The sequence below is a fragment of the Notolabrus celidotus genome, chromosome 5 (assembly GCF_009762535.1).
Source record: "Notolabrus celidotus isolate fNotCel1 chromosome 5, fNotCel1.pri, whole genome shotgun sequence".
NCBI classification, from domain to species: Eukaryota; Metazoa; Chordata; class Actinopteri; order Labriformes; family Labridae; genus Notolabrus; species Notolabrus celidotus.
This window is the reverse complement of record NC_048276.1, coordinates 12,529,880-12,557,823: the sequence shown is the minus strand read 5'-3', so window position 1 is coordinate 12,557,823 and position 27,944 is coordinate 12,529,880. Positions and strand designations below refer to the sequence as shown.

Below are 27,944 nucleotides of genomic sequence, written 5' to 3'. Positions count from 1 at the left end.
TCTTAACTATTTTTTTTCTGTAGGTGGAAAAAGGCCGTCCTCGAATTATGTCTCACTTTCCCTCTTGCCTCCTAATCCCACATAGTTTACTCCTAAATCTGACTCTGACAGATGTGATTTTGCCCTTCTGTGTTTGCAGGATCTCTACTTGCCCTTATCTCTGGATGATGATGATTCAATTGGCGAATCGATGTAGACTGTCCTCCTGCAGCCTGCCTCCCATTTGACCCGAAACACAGAGGTTTTTATACGTCTGCTGCTTTCCACCTCCACTCACAGTGCCACCCGTTGTTGAGGAAAACATTCTTTGTCTGTTTTTTAAAAGGCCTTAGCCAGCAGAGCTATGACACCATTTGCTGCTTGAGAATAACACAAACCACTTTTTGAAATCAGTTTCAACCACATTACAACAATCAGCTCACTATTGTTCAGGAGTATATTTCTATGTGGAGGTTAGCCACAAGTTCTCACACAGTTCACTGACCGTCAGATTTCACGGGGGGAAAAAAAACTCACTTTGGTCGCAAACATTTTTTTAAAGGACGCACTCTAACCTACATGTTTCAGTCACTGAATTCCAAGCAGCAAATGGATATTTTAGGGGAGTTAGTCAGATCTGACTCAACTTTTGTATCACTTGTATTCGTGGTGTTTCTCCATGTCCTCTTGTCCTCCTACCCCCTTTGGTTAAAGGTGTGAAAGCTAATGGTTCCCTTTCAGAGGAAATCTGCAAAGCCAGATAAAGTCCTTCAACCTGCTGTAAATACTGTGTATAGCTCTCCATCAAAGCATCTCAGCCCAACGTCTATTAATGTGCTTCCATAACCTTCATACGATGTCTGTCTAACATTTGCTCAACATAAAACAGGGTTTGGTCAAAGTAGAGGAAGAACCAAAATGAAGTCTCGCTGTAGAGGGTGAGCATGAGTGGGCTGCAGCTCCTGACTGAAGAGGATGACAGGTCAGAAGTAAAACGCCTCCGCAATGAGAATTCATGAACCCAACTGAATATGTAAAGTTTATAGATGAGATATTGTAAAGCATCTATAAAAGGCAACTTCAAATCCATGTTAGCTATGGAGGCTTCAAAATCCTTAGATTGGCATTAATTGGAATTATTCCTGTCCAATCAGAGACAAGGAAATAACAGCGTATCTAAAAACATCCCACAGGACCCTCAGTGAATCCTTTATGTTGGTGTTTCCACTATTTTGACCCTCTACATACAGTAGATGGTAGACTACACATGGTTTATACCCTCTGTGTTTTAGATTTTCACAATTTGCAGTGCATGATACTAATGAATGATTGGTCATGAAACTTTGGGAGAGTAAAAAAGCTGAAATGAAGGACCTAGAGGTGCATACAAATAAGTGGGTAAGAAGGAAGTTACTTACTTACACATAAAAACAACCAAAGGAAAAAAAATATCAGGCCCTTTTTAAGAAAAAAAAAATCCATTATACAGTTTTTATTCATCAAGTCTCAATAATTCCCTCTAGGTGATGTTTTATAGTGTGAAATTTAAAGATACATAAATAAAGGTCTCAAAGCCAAAGTATGATTTTAGATCAAGAATTATAGAAAGGTGTAAATTTATCAGTTGTAAAATTCTTTAGAGGCACACCTGGAGATTTATGCATGTTACTTTCAGCACATCAAAATAACATTAAAGTGAAACCATGCTCATCTGAGGCCATTAGAGTTTATCAGGGCGCTTAATGGTAGTGGGATTTCTCCTCTATTTTGCATGGCTCAGCGTAGTTCTCAGATAACAGGGGAGATAAAAACGCAATTGCTGTCTAAATCTATGTGTGGGTTTAAAATTTTTATAAAGTCTATTAATTTATATCAATCGAGGGTACTTGTCTAGGATTCTTTTCTAGTTTTAACCTGCTCTCGTGAGCTCTAAACACTTTTTTCAAGCCTCTGTGTGCAACTTTCTTATGGCCACATTTCTTTTTCTATCGTTCCGCCTTGTGTAGTGTGTCCAGGAAAGCTACTGAAACAGGTTTTTACAGAATCGTTCAAGGAATCCAGCCTGAGAATCATTCAATTGGACGTCAGCAAAGCACAAAGCAGGGAGATACTTATCCATCACGGCAACTGACACTTTACTCTCGACTCGCCAGCATTTCAATGCGTGACCACAATTGATTTTGTAATAAATTTAAAAATGTTGCACATGTAGCAACCTGCAGACTAAAATCTATGCATTTGGATTTAAAATGAGTCAGTTTTTATGTAGAAATTGTCTTTATGTAATCAGAAGAATACAAAGAAATTAGTTTTCCTCTTGCGATGATGTGATGAAAGTTTGTGATAGAACAATGTATGTCTTACGAGTGATCTGGACAAGCCATTTTCATTAGATGCTTAATGCTCAAGATAAAAAATCTCCAAACTACCCGGTGCTGTAAACTCCATCTTTCTCCTGCAGGGAGTGCTGTCACACCAGCACACAAACACAGCTAATAATATCAGCCAATCCAACAGCAGGGACACTTCACTTGACTGCCCATTTTGTACAAAAACCCTATTTGTTGTCTCGGTTCTGTATAACCTTTCATGATAATAACCTACTTGTTTCCTTGATTTTTCTACAAGTTACTGCAACATATAAACCATAAACAGAAACTGTTGGTTGTCTTGTGTTAACCGGCCCACCACCATGTAAGTTGGATGGTGTGATTTCATCACCTACAGTGGTGCCTTTTTTTTAAGATTACTGTCTTTTGATAAAAAATGAAACGGGGAATGGAAGGCTTGTTCTTTGTTAACGGCTGTTTGTAAAACATTTCTAATCGTCTTGAATGAGGAGGCCTCCGACACGCTTTGTTTTGTAGAGTTACAGGACACTTAATCGTGGTGTAAATACGCTCCCCTCCTGTTCTCTTTCATATGTATGCCTTTCTGATCGAATGAATGACTTTTTCTGTTCTTGGGAATTTACAATGTCCATTTTAGTGGTACTTTGCAACGTCACAGTGGCTTGTTTCAGTGCTTCATTCAATGTATTAACCGGTATCCTTTTGCAATTAAAACGGTTGTATTACACCTGTCTGGTTGTGACTTTATTGCACTCATGTATGTTTATTTAATGGTCCCATCACCTAATGTATTTTTCTGACATCTAGATTTAGAATAGAAATAGGTACATGTATGGATGTTGTGTGCAGTGGCCTGCTCTAAATATGTGTAAAGAATCCATTGAGAGATCTATAAATACATACAAGATTGGTGAGTTAAAAATAGTATTGTGTTCATTCAGAGATCACTTGTAACCTTGTCCATCTCCATGGGAACAGGAAAACTATCTCTCAGTTTTAGCAATGGTCTAAAAATATTGTCAAATAGACGTATTGACTCTATAAACTACACCAACATGTGGAATGATGATGTGAAAAATGTACCATGCTATTAAGATAAGATACGATAAGACAGTCCTTTATTCGTCCCACAGCAGGGAAATTTAAGTGTTACAGCAGCAAAATAGACAGTGCAAAACAGTATAAAGCAAACAAGAGCCTATAAAATAGTAATTATTAAAAAGTTATTAGCTATCAAAATTAAAGGAGTAAAAATAAGCATATCTTACAACACATATACACAACTAAATAAGTAAATTTACAAATATTTCCAAAACAAGTGACGCGAACAAGTGAAACTGTGCACAGACTTGTAGCCTAGGTATAAACAATGTACAGAACAGAACTGAGAAGATGAGTATAAAGACGTATTCTACATGTAAGAAGAGAAGGATGAACTGGATTGGGGAAATATTGCACTTGAGTCTGTTTTGGTGATGTAATTTTTATTGGTTATAGTCTGACCACTGCAGGATGAAAAGACCTGCAGTATCTCTCAGTGAGACACCGTTTTGTGTCCATGATATCAAAATTGAACAATAAGAGGACTGATTCATTTCATGTGAAACTAGTTTGGAATTTGCTCAGACAAATGCTTATGTGGGATATGGTCAGTGGTGCTGACAGGGACTTTGGGCCCTATGGCTAAACATCACATTAGGCGCCTCCACTATTTTACCCCAAATGTTGCAATGTTTTGCTGTATATTTAGGGTCCTTGTTGTTCATGGGCTCTCAGAATGATCTTAACTTCTCGCCAGCGCTCCTGAATATGTTCTTTATTAGTACATAGTCTAGAGAGTTTTATTTTCTCAATGATTTTTTAATAATCCCTGAAGTAATGCTTTTTAGATTCAAGATTTAATAAGATTTTGAAGAACATTTTCTGACATGTTTCAAACTAAACAAGATCTTACTTTTGTCATGTTTTCCCTGTAGTCCTGCAGTCATCATGCCTTCTTGAAAGTTAGCATGAGTCAACATTTCCAATATGGCGACTGCCGACTGGTGAATCCACTGACTTCAAAACCTGTCTCAAGAAACCAGTGGGTGATGTCACTGACACTGCATCCATGTTTTATACAGACCATGTTCACCATGCTATAAATGGCCTTTTCTGGCACCCACGACTTGGCAGCAGCTCCAGGCAATGAAAATCTCAATATAAAATTGTTAATCTATTTGTCAATAGTCTTCAATGTTTTTATGAGCTACAAAATACAAACAAGACCAGTAGCTGTAGAGGACAGTTTTAATATCCTGTAGATGCTGTGACCAGATGTCAGACGAGGTGATTCAGTTCACCCTGCCAAAAATTGATTATTTACATGTTCCACAACAAAGCTGAGTCATTTGACTAAAAGCAGAATTAGATGGATTTTTTTTGTAAAATGGTAAATGGACTTGTACTTATATAGCGCTTTTCTAGTCTTTCTGACAACTCGTCACATTCACCCATTCATACCCCTTCCCTGACTGATGGTAGAGGCTGCTATGTAGTGACCATCAGTGTTAGCTAATCTCATTCGTTCACATTCACACACCTCTGAGCAACAGAAGGAGCAATTCGGGGTTCAGTGTCTTGCTCAAGGACACTTCAGCATGTGACTGCTGGAGCTGGGATCGAACCGCCAACCTTCCGATATATAGACGAACGACTCTACCCACTGACACAGCCGCTTTTTTCAGAAAAGTAAACAGCACTGTACAAAATCAGCAACCCCTCTGGAACATCTTGTAGCTTTGTCTACAGGGGGCGCCATAATGGACTCAAACCAAAAGTTCCTCACAGGAGCTTAAATGTAGATGTATGAAGTAATTTGTCGATGGTCCTGCACATACACAATATGGCTTTTTGTTCTTAATCACAGTAAGTTGTCAAGCTGAGAGGTCAGCTTATACTTAAAGCTGAAGAAAATCAGCCTTTAGCTCGCTGTCTACCTCACTAAGGTTGAAAGAGCTGTCACTTTTGGAAAAGCAATGCTCTGCTGGTGAGTTATTAATCTTAGAGAGCCCAATAATTGAATAATCTTCTGGTACATGTGACCTAAAGCAGGAGTCAGAGTCCTACTTCTGCTACTGCAGGACTCAAGTGAAGACACACAGATGCCTTTTCATCTGAACCTGCATGGACACATCTTAATGAGTGTCCTGCCATCTGCTGGTTATAACGTGTCCACACTGCAGTTTAACATTTCTCTTTTACAACAAGGCAGTCATATCTGAAGGCAGAGTTGAAGCTTTAAAGATAAACGTATCATTTGAATTCCAATAAAACTGACTTCTTCACTTTGACATTGTCTGAAAAATGAGGAAGGAGGAACAGAGAGTGAAATGGTATCAGTTATCATCTCATACTGTAAATACACAGTTAAACTCTGTCAATGTTTAACAGTAGCACTAAGTCATGACTGCCTGTGTTTTGTTATCTACCCTCTTGGGTTATGAAAGGTTGTGAGTCTGTTTTTAGAAGTTGTGATCTTAAAAATTCCAGCAGCAAAGAGCATTTTCTCTGTAACTACTCTGTAAAGTTTCCACAGAACAGAGGCTGCAGGATGTCACAGGATCTTCTGCCAAATGAGTCATCTTGAGTGCATTTTTTTTCATGGCATAGTTTCCACCACAAAAAGAGTGATTTGTTTTAGGTTGAATTGAATAATACATTTCTCCTAAAGCTGCAAGAGTGCAGTGTATTATCCGTACTTGAGAGTAGGATGGTCCTCCCTGTCGTCACGCAGGAAAAAACATTGGCATCTTCTTATTTATAAAATGCTTCCTAGGATTACTTCCCTCTTACCTCCTTGCATATATTGCACAAAATAACTCAGGAAGTCATAATCTTTGATTTCAGGATCTTTTAATATTATCTGTTCCGAGGGTCAGGACTGAACTTGGGGAAAAAGGCCTTCAGGTTTGCTGCTCCCTCGACCTGAAATGCTTTACAAAAGGATCTAAAACTGTCTGATATGATATCTTTGAATGCTTTTAAGCGCTCCCTAAACGACATCTACAGGCTGAAGCATCTGCCTGTAGATGTTTTGTTTAAATGTGACATGCTGTTTTTCTGGAGGTACCTGTTGTGTAGCTGCTGTATGTATCTGCTATTTGTATTTATGTCTATTGTAAAATTGTAACTCTGTAACTGTGCTGCTGCCTATCTTGGCCAGGACTCTCTTGGAAAAGAGATTTTTAATCTCAATGAGCATTTCCTGGTTAAATAAAGGTTATAATAATTATAATTCTGCCAAAATCACAATTTGTAAGACATTGTTAATGGTTGAACCCTGTATAGGAAAGTGCAAATATAAGCAGAACAGCTTTTGTAAACATGCTTATCAGAAATTATTAATCTACATATTCATACTTGTCTGATAACGTGAAGTACAATCAATATTTGGGAACAATACTCTTAACATTCCTGAGCCGCCTCATTGATATTATGGATTTTTTTTCTCCCCATCGCTTCACTTTGTGTCAAAGAATGCACCCTCAGTTTAATACTCTCTTCCTGTCAGTCAATCCACATCTCAGTCTCTAAATCAGCTTCAGATTTCACATCTTGATGACATTATTAGTTTGAGTTAATTTCCGTCTGGCTTTAAGATAAATCTTTTCCTGTTCACAGATATTGTCTGGAAAAATCTACTCTATGGCTTCTCCTGCTCTGAACAGATTAAAAACAGTATGTTTTATATGAATCACAAACGTGTGTCTCTGGGGTGAAGAGGGTTGTTTAGAAAACTTACAAGGGACTAGTGTAACTCTGAAATATAACAGTGTGGGACAGATCACTGCTGTAGTATGAGCAGAATAATGAAAAGTTAAAATCTCTGCCTGTGAGACTGTATTTCTTTCTACCTATAAACACAAAAGCACTGGACTAAGTGTACATGTTGATCCAGGGATGAAAATGCAGCATTTGTCCTCAGGGTGGCACTAGAGGATAAACATCCATCAGGCCAAATTACTGTGTTTCACAGTAATGGACAATTTGACCTGAATGGAATCTTATGGAGTGTCCAAAGATTGAAATCACAGGGTAATGGTCCTCAGAGGATCATGAATGTAGTCAATAAAGTCCATATAAGTCTGGGAACTTCAAGAATTTTGTGTGATGGAGATATGAGGTAAAAGGTCAGATTATCAAAAAATAATTCATCCTCTGGGGGTCTTTTATGATTATAAACTTCTAAATAGATCTAAAAAAAATAGTCAATAAGATATTTTGATGTGAAATTATTGGCCCAAGACCATCAGGCAGATGTTAGAATTTTCCAAAGTAGAGCCGCTGCTCCTCCGGATCGAGAGGAGCCAGATGAGGTGGTTCGGGCATCTGGTTAGGATGCCTCCCTGGGGAGGTGTTTCGGGCATGTCCGACTGGGAGGAGGCCACGGGGAAGGCCCAGGACACACTGGCGAGACTATGTCTCTCAGCTGGCCTGGGAGCGCCTCAGTATCCTCCCAGAAGAGCTGGTGGAAGTGGCCGGGGAGAGGAGTGTCTGGGCTTCCCTGCTGAGACTGCTGCCCCCGCGACCCGGACCCGGATAAGCGGAAGAAGATGGATGGATGGATGGATAATGTAAAAATATCTATCCATCATCACATCACAAATGAATCAAAGACAGCAATTTCATTTTCCTGATTTAAAGGTGACATATTATGCTCTTTTCCTCAAAAGATATTGGTCTAAGAGGTCCCAAAAACATGTCTTAAAAGTTTATGCTCAAAAAAACACTTTGAGATCAGATTTTGGCATGCCTGAAAAACCCTCCTTTTCAGCCCTGTTCAGAACAGTCTGTTTTCTCTCTGACCACGCCCCCTCAGGAAGTGGATGTGGCCTCGGCTCTCCAGCTCGTTGATCTAATGTTTACATGTTGGCTAAATATACACGGCTGCTCACAGACCCGCGTTACTTCAACCCTCTGAATTTGATCCAGAATCTGATCCTGACGGAGAGGCACCTGCAGCAGGACCTTTCTGAACCATTGGTCACAGATTTAGTGTTTCTTGTTGTTTTATTTGTCAGTGTGTCAACGTGTGTATTGGTACACAGCTACTCACATGTAGCTATGTGGCTATGCTAACTAGTGCTAGCATTTTTCCATGAAAAATAAAAATTATCCACTAGATCTTCAAACCTGCAGACATGGGGAGGAAAACCGACCTTTGTGTTTATTAAGACAGCCTACAACTAGCATGCCTCCCTCCTAAGCTCCTTGTTAGCACACGTGTGCAGGTAATGAAAAACGGAGGAGGGGTTGAGTTGTATTTTATACAGTCTATGGGCTGAACAAGCTCCGAGCTCTGGCGTTCGTTGCAGACCGGATGTCGTTGTGACGTAACAAAAACACGGAAATTTAAAACGGCTCGTTTCAGCACACATTTACAAAAAGGTGGAGAAATCAAAACAGGGGCAGAAAGGGTTTTTTTCATTTTCGAGGGGTTTGTAGACATGCCAGGGAAACATATTTCAGGTAGAGAACCATTAAAAAGTCGATTTTGCATATGTCACCTTTAATGACAATATTATTTTTTTCAGACTCAGTTTCAATTTGAAGAAGTGGTGTTGAGCTACCTTATGAAGACATCATGACAACAAATAAAAGACGACATCAGAATACATGTGTAACAGAGGTTCATTAAAGCAGATGTTTAAAAAATAAATGCTGAAACGTAAAATCTAATTCAACTGAACCCAGCTGAACTAATTTTAAGCTTAAATGGCAGATTGCGGCTTTTATTTTATATTCAGCAGCTATGAAGCAATATACAGATTCATTTGAATGAATAATTCTGGCCTTGTGTCAAATCTAATATTATGTTCTTTTTAAGCTCCATTTATGGTCTCCACTAACTTTTGAGGGGGATTTGTCTCTACGTATATGAATGCTATAGCAGCCAAATGCCACTATGTTTGTTGCTGACCAGGAGTCGAGCACTTTGGGGGTTTACTGCTTTCTTGCTCAATATGATGCATGAGAGCTGTAAGAGTCAACTGAAACAGAATAACAATTGTAAAAATCGCCAAAAGTTAGGATGAGACTTGCTGTAGAGCTTCATAAATGAATAGAGCAGCAGACAAAATAATGTATGTATTTCATCATTGTCATTGCCCAATTAAATTTTTTTCATTATGAAACTCTTATAAGGAATTATTTATAGTTAGCCAGTGTTTATGCAACATAGAATCCTGATAGGGCGAGATAAGACCCCAACATGAAGAAGAGGGATCTTGAGTGTAAATAAAAAATGTATCCAGTTAAAAAAAAAAGTCCCTCAGTTTCAGCATATTTATCAGTCAAGGTAACAATTAACTTAACATTTTAATTCACAGTAAAGTCTGAACATTCACTTTTTTCTGTTGGCATTTTTATCTATCTATTTACCAGTTTATATAAAATCAAAGTGCAACCATTGCGGTGTATACAGGACTTTTTGCTGACTTGCAGTCCTTGTCCCTGGTTAGGCTTTTGGGAAATGAGGCACATGACTCAGAACAGTAAAATAGATATAAAAACTAACAGTTGAGGCAGACATAGACAAGCAGTCACAAAGAGGAATCAGAAAATTAAAATTCCTTACAGATGTAGAAAAAAAACAGCAGTGCCTGTATAAGCTCCTCTTCCCCATAACTTTTCTGTTGGCAAGTTCTTCTCACTCAACCAGCTCTCGTACGCTGCCAAAGACCATATCATGTTGCACTTTGAGGTTACTTTGTCTTTTGTCTTCAGTTTGGTCGACGTCTCTTTGACCCTGCAGTTCCTTGTGTGTTCAAACAACCTTCTCTCTTTGTCTGTGCTGCTTCTACCTCTTCTTTTCTCTGCTGTTAACGGGTCAGCCATCTACCTATCTTAAGATTTGTGCGCTCCAAAGAAATTGAGAGTGATATTTAAAATTTCCTCCATGTTGTCTTTTGCTATCAGAACATAGAGGTGAAATCATAAGCTGCACTAGATGTGCTCTAACTTTTCCAGGGATTGATTTGATAGGTGTTACATGTGTGATGAGGTTTTCTTTTTAGTTTTAACTTAAGAATGATTGAAACATTTTATGATCATTAATTTGACCTGTCATTTCTTGGCGCCCCCCCGTGGACAAAGCATTATGTTAGTATTACGTCTTTGTTAATTTTGTCCTGTACACACATTAAGTTATGTTTAGTAACAGAAAAAGTCACCCTGCTGTCTTTTAACAGTGAAAAAGTTATAAACAATGTGTACAATTGGTGTGGAAAATGTGAAAGGAAAAGTAAATCTATTCATGTTTGATAACTTTGCTCATAACCATTAAGCCCAAAACATGGAGGCTGTGTTTTCTTCTGTTTACTTTGTTACAATCACATCATTGATAATAAATCTTGAAGTGGACTACAATTTCCAGAGGACTAAGTGTGTGTTTGCTACACATTTTAGGGGCCTGATTGGCTATGGTGACCTTTGACTAAAACAACACTTGGTCATTTAACCCTCCTGTTGTGTTTGTTTCTCTGGAACAGCAATAATGTTCCTGGGTCAATTTGACCAGGTGCATATTCAATTATCCAAAAGTTTCAGAACCCCAGAAAATCCCAATTAGATTTTTTAAATCTATTTTTTTAACTCCATTCCGAACCATTTAAATCAAGATTTAGTCCACTGGTTTTCTTTAATTCTCACAGGTCATGGTTCAATGAGGATAACTCATCGTTTTTCATTAAAATGAAGGTTAATTTTTTTATAAATGTACTTTGGAAAACCCTAAATATAAAGACAATAGTTTCACATGACATAGATTTTTGTTCATTTTATTTTACATTTTGAATTTTTTATTTTTTTATGAAGTGATGTTGATAAATTAACACAACACCTCTTCTGTCACATGCTGCCCAGATTTTTGTGCTGCATGTAGCTGGTTTGGAAGGCATATATTGCCTAAAAAAGACTTTTAAAAGGGTCAATTTGACCCGCAACATAACATGAGGGTTAAGTGTAATGGTGTCTGTGAACGCAGCATCTTCAGGCCTCACTGGGAGTAAAGTGTGTCTTTATGAAAATGCTTCCCCCTCTTGATATTTTTCTTCATTCCTGTCCAACAATTCCTCATGAACTTGTGATCATATCCAAAGCCTTTCATCGGTCCCCTCACTTTTATATCACTGCTAATCCAAATGATTTACTTTAATATCAGGATTTTCTTCAGCCTGTCGGCTTAGCTCCTGCATGGATTTACTTTCTTACTGTTGGCTCTCTTTAACATTCTTCATCAGCTTCCTCTTTTGCCCTCAGTTTAAAAGCTAGAATAATCCCAGGTTACAATACCAGGTTTGTCTGTGTGAGAGGAGTCATAGAGCTCCTTCAAAATAAAAGCAGGACCATTGAGAGGCTGCCAGTTTGTCTTATTACCTCAGTTCACTCAGTGTCTGCCTTATTTGTTGTGTTTGTTCAAACTCACTGGCCTCTGGCTGGGTGTGAAAAAAAAATCCAGCACAATAAGACAGTCATTACATTAAATGGGATTTTTCTGTTGTCACTGTGAAACATCAGACACTGAAAGGGGACAAGTTTTTGCTTGTTTCACCTCTGAGACGCTGAGTGGTGGGATTGAAGGTGTTCTGTTTCAGTCTCCCCTCTCCTCCTCTCCTCCCATGCAACCACCATATCAGTCTTTGCACAACACCTCCGGCTGCAGAGAGGTGCTCGTTGGACCAGTTTGACTCACACGTTTGTGTGCACATCTGAGGAAGCCCTCGCAGACTGAAAATCAAACTCCAGAAACTGGAATCGGTCCGGGGCGTATGTTTTTAATATAACAGACCCTTAAAAGGAAATGTGGGACTGATTTGAGCTCAAATCACAGGCGCTTGAGCGAACTTCAAAGGTGTTTTAACTCATCATTGTGAGGATTAGACAGCCCACAGGTGAGTGCTACCTCCACCCTCTTATACTACTAGCTCATACTTGGTTTCTTTTTCATCCGTTTGAACATTCTTGAATAATTTCCTTCACTGAGGCTTCATGGTGTTAACATTAAGTCATTCATTGTGTATTATTTGATTAAACCTTTCAATACTTTTGTTAAGTTCCCTTCCTGGCGGGAAGCATTGCACCTTTCTTTTTCCCTGTGATATGACATGTGCTGACTTGTGTTGAGAGACTAAAGTAATGTGGGTCATATTGTACTTTGCAGACACTGTCTGTGGTGAAAGACAGCAGAAATTCCACTTTAAAATGTGAAATATTTAAACATGGCAGCAGTCTGAGGATACAGTGTCTTGCATAAGTATTAAGTAAGAACCTCTGTGAACGTGACAATATTTCAACAGGGTTATATGTGATGGAAAAAACAAATAGGCCTCCATTTTCAATTGAGAAAAGGGAAATATTACTACTTCAAATGATTTGTGTATACATATATGAAAATCCTTGCATAATCAAATGTTATAAAAGGCTCAATAAGTCCATTTAAAGTCCAGGTAGTGACTCTGTGACACATTGTAAAGTTCAAAGCAGGTGAATACCTATGGGAAACATTCTGAGTATTCTTATCTGATCATATGTGTTAATTTCCTTACTGTAAACAGCACTGAGTAACACTTCACTTGAAACAATGTCTGAACGTCATTATTGTTTACCGGCTTATATGGCGGAAGCATCTGGAAAGTGAACTGAAGTCACCTGAACATATGTTATTCAGATCAGTCAAAGGATATGATATATATTACTAGGAATCATTATGGGCTTTCTAAGGAATACACTTTTTTACAGACGTATACTACCACCACAATCCACTGAAGAAGACTAAAAATAGCCTGTCTGAGCACAGTAGCCAGAAAATCTCAGACAGATAACACACAAACACACATGTACAGACTCAGGACCTTGTTTACCCCCAAACTCAGACCTCTCAGAGTGATTTATTTTCACAACCACAAAATGTGTGAGCTGAAAGTACTTTACTCCTTCTTCCTGATGGCAAATTCAAGATCCAAACAACACATGGAGGTAATAAAATCCAGAACAAACACAGATCGGGTGTGGCTCCAACTATGCATATGCACATGTTGGCCTTGGGTGCGTGGGAGGGCGAGACAGGCAGGTAACTCACCTGGAAGCTTCCTTATTGTGGAGCAGGAAGGAGTGAGTGTCAGACTGCTGCCTGAGAGGTACGAGGGGCTTTTATTCTTTCTTCTTCTTTTCAGTAATCGTCTCTTTTTATTGTTTATTTCAATTTGGAAATCTACAATCAATGTTTGTACATACTTTAAATTTGCTGTTCCTATTCTCCTATCGGCTAAATGTGGTTTCTCTTTCTCCATACTGTGTTTACAACTTCAAGCTTTCCTTCAACATATTGTTTTTTACTTCTAATGAAACGGTTGTATTTTGAGCTCCTTAAGAAGAACAAACTTCCTCTCAAGTCAGAGCTTCTTGCTTCCAGTAAATTAGATTTGATAGCCTGTAGTGTGTTATTTTTGGCAGAAATAAGCTACCAAGATTCATCTGATATAATTATTTTGGCTCATATAGTCCAAATGTAGCCGTGACAGGTCAGTTTGAGGGAACCACAGGATCAAGAGTTAAAATATCCACAGTCTCTTGAGGGTACAGCTCTGTTTTTTATCACTAATACTAGAGTATCATTTTCTTCAGAGGCGGAAATCTGGTCATTTACACACTTCATTTTTGTGCTTACTATACTTTATAATGTGTTTGTTGTTGGTCTAGTTGTGTGTGGTATATGCACTCTTGCTTTTATTTTGCAAAGAACGTTATTTGACTTTACAGTTTGGGTCTTATCTGGCACACGAGGTGCCGTTTAAACATACAGCTTTAGTTAATTTGTGGAAGAAATGAAAACCCTATAATAAAGATATCTTGATAACAAATGTTAGTTTAAGTGAAAACCTTAATAAATGTTGTTTTCCATTGTTGGCTTTATCAAAAGCACATATAAGTGTATTCACTGCCTTTGTGTAATAAGAAAATGAATGTTTTATCTCAATAGTGCTGTTTATAACATTTCACATCTTACCATAAAAGCAGTTTATGTGTTTCACTGTCCAGAGAGACTCTTGGTCCCAGGCCAGATCCGGGAATAAAGAAGTAGATTTACATCCTGCAATTTGCTCAGTGGTCATAGTTCAGAGGGAGACCCTGCCCACATAAAGCTTCACCAAACACTATATTAAGAATGAAACGGTCTGCTGTCTTCCTTCACTCTGCAGCTGTGAGAGTTCAGCGTGTGCACCATGTTCGCCTCCGCTGTCCCGTACAAGAACCAGCACTATGCTGAGCTAAAGAGGAACTGTATCAAGGACAAGACGCTGTTTGAGGACCCAGAGTTTCCTGCCAACAATTCATCTCTGTATTTTAGGAAACCAATTCCTGGATATGTGGAGTGGAAACGACCCGGGGTGAGTGGCACAGAGTCCAGCAGGGAAAGCAATTATGTTCTCTTAATAATGTCATTGAACTTTATCACATTTTACTCAACAGGGGCACTTAGTTTATAGGCGGAATACAAACGAGACACACAAATCTAAAAAACTTGCATTTATGTGAAGTTTTCTGGACTTTCCTCAAATAATTTTTCCCCATTATAGGACATAAGTGATGACCCGCATCTGTTTGTGGAGGGCATCAGCGCCCACGACCTGAACCAGGGACAGGTGGGGAACTGTTGGTTTGTTGCTGCCTGTTCCTGCCTGGCCTTAAAGCCAAACCTGTGGAAGAAGGTGAGTAAACCCTGTTTCTTTATTCTGAATGTGAGAGAAGAGGGACAGCAGTGATTAATGTTAGTGAAAAAAAAAAAGTTATTAGTGTTTATGGTGCAAATATGTCAGAGCTGACTGTTAAAACATGTAACCAACCTAACAGCACAGTTCAAATCAGGTCAGCAGGAATTCACCTGAGGGGTTCACACATGATTTACAGCACAACAAATTCCTGAGGGAAAAGTACTTTCAAATGGGATACAATTGTTTTGCACTCTCTTTGCTGGAGGACAGTACCTCTAGACTTTGTATCAACCCTTTTACAGTGACAATTACAGAAAATGAAATATTTCACAAACTTAAAACTGTGCATGATGGGAAAACAAGGCAAAATGACATCGATCTGAGAGAGAAGTAAAAAATTGTACAACAAGGTTACCAAATATCAGCAAAGCTTCATGTTAAGCTTTTTATTAAAAAAAAAATTCTGCTGGCATTTTAGTCTTGTGTTCAGGGATCTATCTGTTAAAAATGTATCAGATAGAGACAGTATAAGACTTTGGGAGCTGACCAGTGACACATTTTTTGGGTCTTATCTTTGAAGTTCCCACTTGTTAAAAGTTCACAAAGTCCACATTCAAAAATAACTACATAAAACTAAAGTGTCTGATAAAAGCTGATGGGATGAGCCTGAAACATCACCAGGAATAGTGCTCTACTGTTTTCTCAAGTTTTTAGGCAAGAGCACAAACGAAGCACTTTTAATTGCTCTTGCATGAATGGTGCTTTATAAATAAACTTGCCTTGCCGAGGCTATGTGACGGAACGGCACTGTCACTGACTGCGGGCAGTGCGTGCATGGCCACACGTACACACACCGACGCACGCGCGCGCGCGCACACGCACACTCACACTCACACACACGCACCAAACTTTCCCTCAGTCAATTACTCATTCCACCCTGTAAACAACTTAAGTATCCCGCTGTCCCTCTCCGCTCTGTGGCGTTAACAGGGATGCACACCTGGAAGCTCTGCTATTGTCTCATGCATACATCTATGGGCCTACACTATACAGCTGGGTTCACTTACCTGCGAGTGGCATCTGCGCTCCGCAAGAGCCGCTAGTATTTGAAATTAGGAAACAGAGCGTTCCATTTCCGGAAACAATAAATAAGAGTCTGTGGTGGGCGAAAGGTGCCACATGTTTTCCAGAATTTAATGTTTTTGTATTGCGTTAATTTATTGCCTGAAAATTGGGTTTACGTTTAAATAAATTACCTTCCAGAAATGTCAATAATATTGTTGTTAAAGGTGATATTATGTAAAAATGTTGATATTCTTTAAAATGTTAAAAACAAATGTTTTTGATTAAACTTAGGTAAAAGTGACACCCAGTGGGAGTAGCCACTGAGTTTAAAATAGGGATGCTTTGGGCTCTCAGGCTGTTTTTGAAACCGCCTTCTATACTAGCAGTACGTACTGATTTGGCCAAAATTCAGTATGTAGTAAGTGAACAAGAGCAAAATCTGCAGTATGCCAAAACTCCCCAGATGTCTACTGATTCGGGAAAACTTCACAGTATGCATTGGACCAGTCTGCCTCGCGTACTGTCTCCCACAATGCACAGCGCTCCGCTTTTTCTTTTCTCTTTTCTATTTTGACAGGGTAAACTCAATAATTAGGTGCTGTGAAAATTATTCAATTCCATATAAACCACATGCTAACTTTTTAAATCATAAGTGATGCTAAAGAAGCAGTTTCTCTATCAGCTTGGCCGTTGTTTACTTCCACTTTCTGAAACCGGAAATCCAGTGACGTCTGGCCCAGTGTACTGCAACACAGATCGAACAGAACAGTCATACTACATACTTAATTCAAACGCAGTACCTACTGCCAACTACATTAGTAGGTAGAATGTAGCAGGCCTTTTCGAAAACAGCCAGAGTTTTGTCTGGCTTACAAAGGTAACTCACTGAGCAGTGTTTTTCTAAATACTACTGTTATTTTTTCTGTCGTGATTACGAGTGATTGTGGACTCGTGCTGTGTTTGAAATTTGCTTGAAAGTCTTTGTAAATAGTATTTTGAGGGTTTTTTTTTTTTTTGCAATTTTTTGTAAATATTTGCACTACACTGCACTTTTTGGAGGCAACCAATAAAATTCCACCTCTATTGAATTTTTACGATTACGCCTGTGTTTTATGCAAAGAAGTGAGTTGAGAAAATAATCTTGTGACAGGCTACCTCAAGTAATCAAGCATGGCTGTTGTTGTTTTTTCAACTGAATAGATGCAGGACTTTTATTGTTGTTGATTCATAAAGAAGAGCTGTTTTTGGAACAGAAAGGCTATTTACACCAACATGTTTGTGCGCATACTTCATGCCAACTCTGGACAATTTACTGCCCAAGTTGGGCCACCCCTGACAAAAACCTGGACACACTCCTGGCTATTAATATTCTGCTAAACTGCAATATTCAGTGCTTCATGTGTTATTAACTCTGTAGCCCCACTGATGTCTGCTACTCTGTGTTTGTGTGTTTCCAGGTGATACCTGATCATAAGGACCAGGAGTGGGATCCCAAACACCCGGAGAGCTATGCAGGGATCTTCCATTTCCAGTTCTGGGTGTTTGGAGAGTGGGTCGATGTGGTGGTGGATGACCGACTGCCTACAATCAATAAAGAGCTAATCTACTGTCACTCCAAAGACAACAACGAGTTCTGGAGCGCCCTGCTGGAGAAGGCCTACTCTAAGTACGTTAACAAGACTCTGCTGCTCAGAACTGTGTCGCTGTTCGACCGAACTCTTAAGTTAGCTAGCTAGCTTTTTAGGCCCTGGTTGCATATTGTTGCACAAACTATTCAGTTTTTTTTCTTGTGAGTCTTGTTTTGCATTCCTTTTTCTGTTATCAGGCTTGAATTCAAAGCTTTTGACATTCAAAAATTTTGATCTAACAGAAAATATTGAGAAAGATATGCAAATAACATAAGCTATCATAAGTTTAGGAGATGAGAAATATAGCAGTGAAAAATGGCAACGACGCTTCCCCCCTTTTCTCGTCTGTCTGTCTGTCTGTCTGTCTGTCTGTCTGTCTGCCTGCCTGTCTGTCTGCCTGTCTTCCTGCCTGCCTGCCTTTCTGTCTGTCTGTCTGTCTGTCTGTCTGTCTGCCTGTCTGTCTGTCTGTCTGTCTGCCTGTTTGCCTGTCTGTCTGTCTGTCTGTCTGTCTGTCTGTCTGTCTGTCTGTCTGTCTGTCTGTCTGCCTGTTTGCCGGTCTGTCTGTCTGCCTGTCTGCCTGTCTGCCTGTCTGCCTGTCTGCCTGTCTGTCTGAAAAAGTGATCACTGTATCACAGATTTGGCACATATTCCCTGGACTAAAACCACTATTCTTAATTTACATCTTCCAACTACAACCTCTGTATTCAGGTTGGCTGGCTGCTATGAGTCCCTTGAGGGGGGAAACACTGGAGATGCTGTGGTAGATTTCAGTGGAGCTGTGGCTGAGGCCATCAGCCTGGAAAAAGAAGATTACTACAAAGACCAGAAAAAACAGGACCAGCTGTTTGAGGATCTACTAAAAGTCTACGACCGTGAAGGAATCATAAGCTGCTCCATTAAGGTTTGGGCTCTTCCTGAGTTTTGCCTCTTTGTCTCTGAACTTGAAACTTGATCTAATGAATTAATTGTTTTTCATGATTTCTTCATCCTCAGGCACAGCCTCATGAAATTGAGGCAAGGATGCATAATGGGCTGGTGAAAGGTCATGCATACTCAGTGACAGCAGTGAAGAAGGTGCGTTTGGGTCACGGGCTGATAGCCTACTTCAAGAATGAAACCATTCCTCTGATCCGCATGAGGAATCCATGGGGCAAGACAGAGTGGTCAGGAGCCTGGAGTGACAGGTGAGAGGAGGTTTAAGGTCAATCCTTCTGTAGGTGAGGGTCAGAAGATGTACATTCTTTTTCCAAAGTTAGGAATCTTTACATTGAGATTTCAAAGATCAACTGTATGAATTGAGTATTTTTATTTTTAAGAGGCTGTGGGTACACTTTAAACCTATTTTATTAAAAAATACAGAACTTTTCCAGAAATTCTTGCCCCCCTGAAAAGATATCTCAGTGGGCCCCATCCCCACAGCCAACCCTACAAAATATAACATTGCTGCTATAATACTGGTTTATTTGCATTAAACATGCTTACAACTATCCTGGTTAACTGATTCAAATCTAAGCTACATATCAATATTACTTCTTTTTTTTTTTTTTTTTTTTACAATTTCTCCAAATGTAACTGCACAATATTGACCTTCAGATTGTCCACCTCTTTAAACAAGATTATTTGAAGCCAAGTGACTTGTTGAATAACAACAAGGGGGCATTATTTGGTATAATCTAACCTCATGAAGTAAAATAAAACTCTAAAAACCTACAGTTTACTCTCAAACAGATTCAGCCACACTTGATGCTGTGAAAATATGACCCCACTTTAGGCATGAGACGCACATCTCATGGAGCCATTTATTTATTCAGACAATTTTAGTTATCTTATTGCAGTTATAACACAACAAAAGAAAACAAGGTAGGAAACACATTTTATTTCAGGACCCTTAAGGGCCCCCCTCCCCACTTGGACCCTAGGTAGTCAGTCCCACTTTCCCCCCCACTACGACGCCCCTGTTTGTGACTACAGAAACAGCAGAAAGCCTTAAAGCTAGGGTTGGTAGTCACGGAAAACAAGCATGAATTTTGACTGTAGTATTTCCTCAGGACTCTGTCTTTGTGCAGAGGTGATTTGGCTGATGAAGCTTTAGGATGGGTGTCACACCTCCTGCACCAACCCAAAAATACATGTTTAACTAACTGATGACAAAGATACCTCAGGTTCTCAACAGAACAGAACCGCCCAACCACCCACCTGTTGACTTTTACAAAAAAAAGAACACTTTCATATAAATGAGTATTATTAAAAAAAAACTGTTATAATAAACAATTTTTGAGAAAATAAAGAGGAGGCGGGTGCGATGAGATATACTGCATCCAACCACTAGGGGGAACTTTAAGTGTTTTGGCTGTTGCATTCTAACATCCCTTCCAACTACCTAGTTAAATTGTTCATGCTCAATGGTACAGATTCAATTAATTTGCTTCATTTTGTAAAAACAAAAATTGAAGGTGACATACTAGAATGATGGAAGACCACAGATGGTCAACACCGTTGCAGGGGAGTTCAGTTGTTTCTCTTGTGAAAAGCACAAGTCACTTTTATGATCTGATATGCTCAGCATGACAAGTTTTAGTATAAGATTATGGTGATTTTTTTTTAAGCTGTGGATTTGGTGTTAAGTTAACTGTATCACAACTTTTAGTGTCTTTAACCAATCTAAGATTGCATTATCCATCCTGATTTTCTTTGTTTGCTGTTTGTCAGCTCTGAAGAATGGGCAAAGATTGGTGATATGGAAAGGGGAAGCCTTGGCATTGTAGTAGAGGATGATGGAGAGTTCTGGTGAGTCATTCTTCCCATCCCCCTACTCAAACCATTAACCCTGCAGACTTTATAATTGTTAATGACATTTTTCCCTCTCACCCAAAGGATGTCTTTTGCAGACTGGTGCAAGTTCTTCACAGATGTAGATGTGTGCCGTCTCATCAACACCTCGATGATCAGCCTCCATAAGACGTGGCACGAGTTGGTTCACTTTGGGAGCTGGACCAAAAATGCAGAGCCGCTGTTGAACCGCTGTGGCGGCTGTCTTAACCACAAACGGACATACCTGCAGAACCCACAGGTAGAGCAAGCTCTGAGTGGACTCGCCCCTTTTTTCTGTCTTCTTGCACATTTTTTCACATATATATTTAATGCATTAACTTCATTTCACCTCTTTCACAGTACATGTTTGATGTTACCAAGGAGGAGGATGAGGTCTTAATCTCCCTGCAACAGAAAGACATACGGGTCCACAGAAGAGTTGGTCAAGGAGATAACCTAAGCATTGGCTTTAGTGTACTCAAGGTAACACTTCCAGAATACTTTTATGAATCTATCATTGATCTAAACTGTGCATGCACCAGAAAACATGTACACCAGGGTTTAATCACTGTAAATATTTGCACGGTTTGCTAAGCATTACAAAAAGATGGTGCTTAGACCAACAAGCAATGTGTTCATTTCAGAGGAAATGGTTTTCGTCTGGGACAGAGGGGTTTGTCAAAGGTCAGTTTATTTTAAGGGTGAGCGGGGTCATTTCATCATTTTTTGGCTTTCATTCTGGTCAAAGACTTTGGCTTCATGCGACTCCTCATTTGTCGAGTTAACAGTACTTGGGTGTTTGTAGTGACAGGCAGACACGATCTGATACTTTTATCAGAACAAATACTGAACATTTCACCAAGAAGCTAAATCATTTACGATCTAACAAGGAATCAAAACATACTTTAGCTGATTGTTTCAAGCTGCAAAACTGAGCGGAAGCAAACTCATTTAAACTTCCAGTAAGAGTTCAGCTTCCTTTTACTCTGGTAAAGCTCCTCAGCAGAAAACTCATGCATTAGGGGTACATTTGGTGGTTTCTGGAGTTTAAAAAAAAACATGCCATTACATTCCTTCCGAGTTACACACTTTGGATATGTGGAACCACAACCTCACAAAAAGCTAAAAAGCAATCAGCTTAATGTAGTTTGCAGAGTTTAACATGAGAGATAATGTGTCACACAGAAAACAGTCAAGATGAATCAGGACAGCTCAGTAGTGTGTGTTGATGACTGTTGTCCTGACTCTTTGTGAAACTGTGCAGTCTTTTGAAGCAGCAGTTAAACTTACCAAACCAGTTTATATCCCACTGCTGGGATTAGATCGTCACATTATAAAGAGGCCTTGTAACCTTTGCAGCAAAACTGACATCACATTTCCTGTTCTGTCATTTACTCGTCAGAGATCTGGCAAAGTTCAAACGCACACACTACACACTCTTATCAAGCCAACAGAAGGGCTGCCAAAGGGGACAAAAATATAGCTGCAACAAGAAGCACGTGATGAAAAAGAAGCCACTGCTGTGTGCCTGAACCTGGATTTAACTCTCCTCATGTGAGAGATGAATCCTCCCACTTTATCTGACGGACTCCAGACAATCTGTTTATTATCTCAATTATCTACAGTATGTTGTCATGCACTTCACTTGGTATTTTCCGTCTTGGGAAGTTTCTCATTGGCACAGGGACTTAACGCAACAAAGCACGGTCAGGTTCCTAATCCAAAAATTCATCATTGAAAATATAATTTTATGTTTTTATATTAGTTAACTATATCAGGGAGACTTGAGTGCATCCTGGCATATCAATATGAACCCTGGGTTTAAGGATTGTGACAACAAACATGTAATAATCTGTTTCTGGCTATTTAAACTTAAATTTTCTTCTGTTTGTTTAAAGGGCACACCATGTATCTCACCTTTACAAAACTTAACACTTTTATATAACAAAGTAATGAATCCTCATTAGACCTAAATGTTTTCACTGTTCTGCCACCAGGGGGCACAAGAGTAGGATGAAGGAAATCATTGATGCCTATGTTATTCAAATCCTTAATCTTAGATTAAACATCCGTCTTTTACATCAGTAATATACTGTGTGTATTATGAGAATATTCAGTGTGTATTATGCACATTACAATGTATGTTAATTTGAAATATTGTCACCCTATTAAGATAATGGCCTAAGTCATTTTTTGACGAAAATTAGTTTTTGGCCAAAATCATCTCTTGATGATTCTGGCCACCTCTGGTAAAATCGCCTTAGTTGAAAGGATTATGCACTTTATGCCCTATAGGACAATGGCCTATGTCAAGAGGGTGACTTTGACCATTTTATTCTTGTCCTAAGTCAAAATGTTTGATTCTTTAGGAAACACCCATCAAGTGTCATCACTTGAAGATGACCAAGAATGAAGATTCAGGGGATAAACTGAATAGTACTGGGATAGGTACAAAAACCCAGCAAAGAAGAGCTGGACAAGTGAGGAGAGGGACATGCCTCCTCAGCGTTTGATTGACCTGACATTTGTTCAATTTAGGTTAGAGTTATTAACGTTTTGAGTTTGCTCTATGGAATTAAAGGACAGTTAATAGTCAGGTTTCAAAAAGCTGTCACATCTGGATGTTGGAAATGGGTTCAATAAAAGTTCAATAAAAAAACAGGAAATAAGACCTGGAGAAGTGAGGAAAGGGACTGCTGCCTGATCAATTTGATTTACCTGACATTTGTTTAATTTAACTCAGGGTAATTTCAGTTTTGAGTTTGCACTATGGAATGAAAGGGCAGTTTAAGCCAGGTTTAAAGTTGCCTAAGTCACACTAGAACGTTCGAAAATTCACTTTATTCTTTAATGTTACATAATTGACACACAATGGTCTATGCATGTCAACAGTCATCCACTGTCAAGGACTTTTTGATTGAAATGATTAATAAATATCATATGCTTTGCATTTGGTATGGTTTTTTGTGTTTTCCCAAAAACTAAAAAAAATGACTTATGTCATTATTTTAATAGGGTGACTCTATGTTGATTTAAGACATTATTCAGCTTGATTGAGTCTCAAAAGCATCCATCTAACCTAAAATAATGAAAGGGGTGTGTTTCAGTTATGTCCTAATCCTAAGTTTTATTCTTTAATTTTAATATTATATTTACAGGGAAACTCAGAGATCTGGTTTACATGATACTAACAGTATCTGAAGTTTCTGATCACCTCCTGTGCCTTTTTTTCTCACCACCTAAGTCTGTTTTATCCTGTATTACCAAAAAAGGAGCGAAATCAGTTGTTGACTTATAACATCATTCTGGTTTGTGTTGAATGAAACCAGATGATGTTTACATGTGCAAACACATAACCAGGATACTAAAAAACCCAGTCACCTAATGATAGCACACTCATAAAAATTTCCAACCACTCTTTGGTTAAAAGTTTATAAAGCTTTTTTTTTTGTCCAGCTGGACACCAAATAACCCCCCCGGTGTTTTTCCTCTCCCAGGTGGAGCTGAACAGAAAATACAGGATGCATGACATCCTAACGCAGCAATCTGTGGCCAACTCCACCTACATCAATGCTCGCACAGTGTTCATGAGACAAATGCTCCCACAGGGGCGCTACATCATCATCCCCACCACCTTCGAGCCTCAGACTCTGGGGGACTACATGCTCAGAGTGTTCACCGATGTGGACTCGGGATGCAGGTATGAAAGGGCTATGATGGAGTTAAAACCAGAAAGAGTGTTTAGGTTTTCTTTTCTCAGACAGAAATTGTAGCATTCACATATTTCACAATTATCAAGTCTTAAGAGGGTCTGAGAACACAGCTGTTCTTTGACTGCTCATTTCTGCAGGATGGATAACGTCCAAGAAAAGCAGTGGGATGGGTGTTTTGAGGGATGGGAACTATAAAATCATATTCATGTTCAATTAATTTTGATGTAACAAATCCCTCATTTGCTTATCTTGGACAGAACTTTGTTTTGTGTCTGACTTTCTCTTTGGCATACTTTAACACAGAACCAAATCATGTTTAAGCGCATGAAGGTCAGCGCTCGAGGCGGCTAGTCCAAGCAGTATTGTGTCCGTAACACAGGGGCATGATGTCACTTCCTTTGTTTTACAACTAGCTGATCAGAAAAGAACAACAAAGCCAGAGTACAGAGATACAGGAAATGTACTCCCCCCCCCCCCCAGTCCTAATATTCTGCTCTGCTCTCACAGGGAGCTGATCGATGATAAGCCAAGGGTGAGATGCTGGAGTGCATTCGTTGGGTATCCACAAGTTGTGTCTCATGTCTACGTCCACGGAGCAGAGGGGCTGCAGAACCAGGAGAGTCCAGGAGGTAAAGGGTCAAAACACCAGCTAGACTTTTTTTTTAATCTCACATCCTCAAATCAGGGTGATCAGTGCACAAGGCGGGTTTGATGAGACAGAGCTGTTCATGCTTTTTGATACAGGTGCAGACCCCTATGTGATCATATCATGTGAGGGCCACTCAGTGAGGTCCACCGTCAAGAAGGACACTCTGGAACCAGAGTTTGCAACCAGCGCCATTTTCTACAGGAAGAAGATTAGAAAGCCCATAACTATTGAGGTAAGAGGGCGTCTCTCTGGCCGAGCTGACTGGTAGCACGCAGAGACTGTGAGCCACAGTCCACAAAGTGTGTTCAAATTGTCAACTTTCAGACTCAGAAAAATAGCTTAGTTTTGAGCTGAAAGACACTGGTCATCTTCAGAAATTGAGCATTAATCCAGAGATACTGTCTATTACCAAGTAGCTAAAAAAGGATAGTTTGTTTATTTTAAAGTGAGGATGTACGAGGTAAGGTGGAGGTGTCTGGTCTGAAAATATTGTAATTCAAATGGGCTCTCTGATGGCAAAGTAACGGGCTGAATACTTCTTGATTGAGACGTTTCTCATTCAACCAGACTCTCCCTTTATTAAGATGCACCTCGTACAGTACACTTTGTTTGCAGCCGCTGTCAGACTTCAGGACTTTAAGGTAGAAAGCGAGTACCAAAACCCTCACCTCACCCACCTGATGGATAGTTGACTGCCTTGCACTAAAATGACAATATGCACTGAGTAGAGAAAAGAGCAATAATTCAATGTGTAATAACAGAGGTGTGAAACATTTCACATGCAGGAAATAGATGTGCAGAGTAATAATATCCCTAAAAAATAATAATACTAATTATAATAATAATACCAACATAAAATAAAATAAGAATAATAAGCAATAACCAGTAATCCTCAGGACAGGTATACAGATATATTTTAATTATAATATATCATATTATAATATTATTTTCTTGTATATTGATGAAATTAAACTTTATCCTATGTCACTCTTCTTTTTAATTTTTCAAAGTTGACTCAAGATACAATGCACAAAAATATCCTGTGAACCTGTTCCGTCTAGTACATGAGCTATTGCTCATACTAATTATTCAGTTCTGAAAACAAAATTTGTGGCCATTTTTGCACTTCAAATCACTTCAAAAAAGTAATGCGATGTAAATATCTCACAGGCTACTTTCCATAATGTTCAAATTTGATTATATGGTACACAAACTGAATGAAAAGTATGAATTAAGCAACAGTTCCTCACACTCCTGGATAAAGAACACAGCTTCATTACTTAAGTCAAAGTATAGATCCTCCTGGTCAAACATTACTCCAATACAAGTGAAAGTTGTTCTGTCAAATTATTACTGGAGTTAAAGTACTGGAGATCTTTCCTTTAAAAACACTTAAGTATTCAAAGTACTTTTTAAAATATCTCAAAATGTATTTTCACAAAGCATGAGAGCAGTCAAGAATGCATAGGTGTACATTCAGCTACGTTATGTTTTTTTTTTTTGTCTAGAAAACATTATTTCATATCTAAAAAGTTTAACATGAAATATAAATGGCGACTAAGTTACTACAAGAACAGACAAGTTTAAAATGTACAACAATTTAAATTATTCTTTATTTCAAAAACCTCAAACGTGGGTTTCAAATATGGCCGTGGTGCTCAGGTAGAGAATCTTCATCCTTCTCAGCCATAGCCATCATTACCACGACTAAATGAACGGACTGATCTGAATAATGTTTGCTCTGCATTTGCTCTACTCTCAGGTACGGCTACACCATATTGACAAACTAAACACAAGTACACGAATAGTTCATGATCTTTGGGATCTGATTTCAGAAAATAAAATTCATGAGCTGAGTAGTGAGTAGCTAGAGCACTGACAGAAATGTTGTGGAGTCAAAAGTATGATATTTGTCTTTCAAATGTAGTGGAGTAAAAAGTAATAAGTTCCCCCAAAAATAATACTGAAGTAAAGTACAGATACTCAAAAACTGTATTAAGTACAGTACTCAAGTAAGTTTACTCTGTTACTGTCCACCACTGGATATATTATTTTATGTTTATACATTTTTCAACTTTAAATGCATTCTGTCCTTGAAGGAAAAAGACAAAATGTACAAACTGAATTGATGAAGTGTAATAGCTACATAAAGAACAACAGAAGGATATATCAGCCTATAATTGGGTGCAACTGAAAGCACAAGGCATCATTTTTGCTTTCTGACATCATCACATTGACTTCACCAAATCAGAGTCACAAGCCCTCCTTTAAACATGTGACAGTTAAACCCCCACGTGTTCATCTCACGCTTCCTGTTCTTCTTCAGTTGTGGAACAGTAACGCAGTGAAGGACGAGTTCATGGGTCAGGTGGTGCTGTCGGGGTCAGTGAAGGACTCGATTGAACCTCAGAGGCTCCAGCTGAGGAAACGAGGGCGGCAGATGGCTGACGAGATGCCCGGGAACATCAGTCTGAGGATCGCCACAGCTACCCAGCTTACTGCCATGTGACCCCAGAGTGGGAGGAGTCAGCTGGATGTTCGACTACACAAATGTAACAGTTAATTGCACATTGGTGTTTTTCTTTTGTAAAATGTGTTGAGAGGGGCAGAGGGCACAACTGGACAGACTGAATGACAGTTTGTCATTTTTTATGTTTTTTTTTCCGTCAGCTTTTGAATGACTTGTCTTATCTTTGCAATCATCTTTTTATATAACTTATAAACATTTTTTATGGACATTTTTCAGAAATCTTGTGAAGATTTCATTCTTTCTAAGAGATGTTACACTTGATACTGTGAGAAAAAAGGCAGAAATTGGTTGTCAAAGTCTTAAAAATAATTCTGATTGTCTTTTATAGACATTAAAAGTTGCAACATTTACTGTATATGATGTATTTTTCAAAAGCACAGACTTTATATTGTCATAATCATGATTATTGAAAAGAAGCATAAAGAAAATCAAGAACAATCATCGCCACAACTCTGGTTTTCTTCCT

General features: G+C 38.9%; 2 protein-coding genes across 3 annotated transcripts in view; both read left to right on the top strand.

Annotated features, from left to right (window-relative positions):
• Positions 1-3,057, top strand: part of LOC117812491 (neuronal migration protein doublecortin-like) — a 34,047-nt gene extending 30,990 nt beyond the window's left edge. For both annotated transcript variants that reach the window (XM_034683278.1, XM_034683279.1), the window contains one exon: positions 140-3,057. In XM_034683278.1, the coding sequence (XP_034539169.1) occupies positions 140-196 (57 nt within the window). In that variant the 3' untranslated portion in view covers positions 197-3,057. The remainder of the gene's footprint in view (positions 1-139) is intronic.
• A 9,157-nt stretch (positions 3,058-12,214) lies between these two features.
• On the top strand, positions 12,215-27,833 carry LOC117812389 (calpain-5-like). Its single transcript, XM_034683110.1, has 13 exons — positions 12,215-12,262; positions 14,570-14,758; positions 14,948-15,079; positions 17,605-17,813; positions 18,484-18,676; positions 18,769-18,959; positions 20,485-20,562; positions 20,650-20,845; positions 20,947-21,069; positions 24,084-24,286; positions 24,807-24,928; positions 25,044-25,180; positions 27,275-27,833. Exons 2-13 carry the CDS (start codon positions 14,594-14,596, stop codon positions 27,455-27,457), a joined length of 1,932 nt encoding a protein of 643 aa, XP_034539001.1. The 5' UTR covers positions 12,215-12,262; positions 14,570-14,593; the 3' UTR covers positions 27,458-27,833.
• Positions 27,834-27,944: the final 111 nt, after the last annotated feature.

What these genes read in the sequence shown, in the direction of transcription:
- LOC117812389 (XM_034683110.1), top strand. Translation starts at nt 14,594, where the DNA reads ATGTTCGCCTCCGCTGTCCCGTACAAGAACCAGCACTATGCTGAGCTA. An exon ending in TGGAGTGGAAACGACCCGGG is followed by an intron (nt 14,759 to 14,947) that starts GTGAGTGGCACA and finishes TCCCCATTATAG; the next exon opens with GACATAAGTGATGACCCGCA. An exon ending in TCAGGAGCCTGGAGTGACAG is followed by an intron (nt 18,960 to 20,484) that starts GTGAGAGGAGGT and finishes GCTGTTTGTCAG; the next exon opens with CTCTGAAGAATGGGCAAAGA.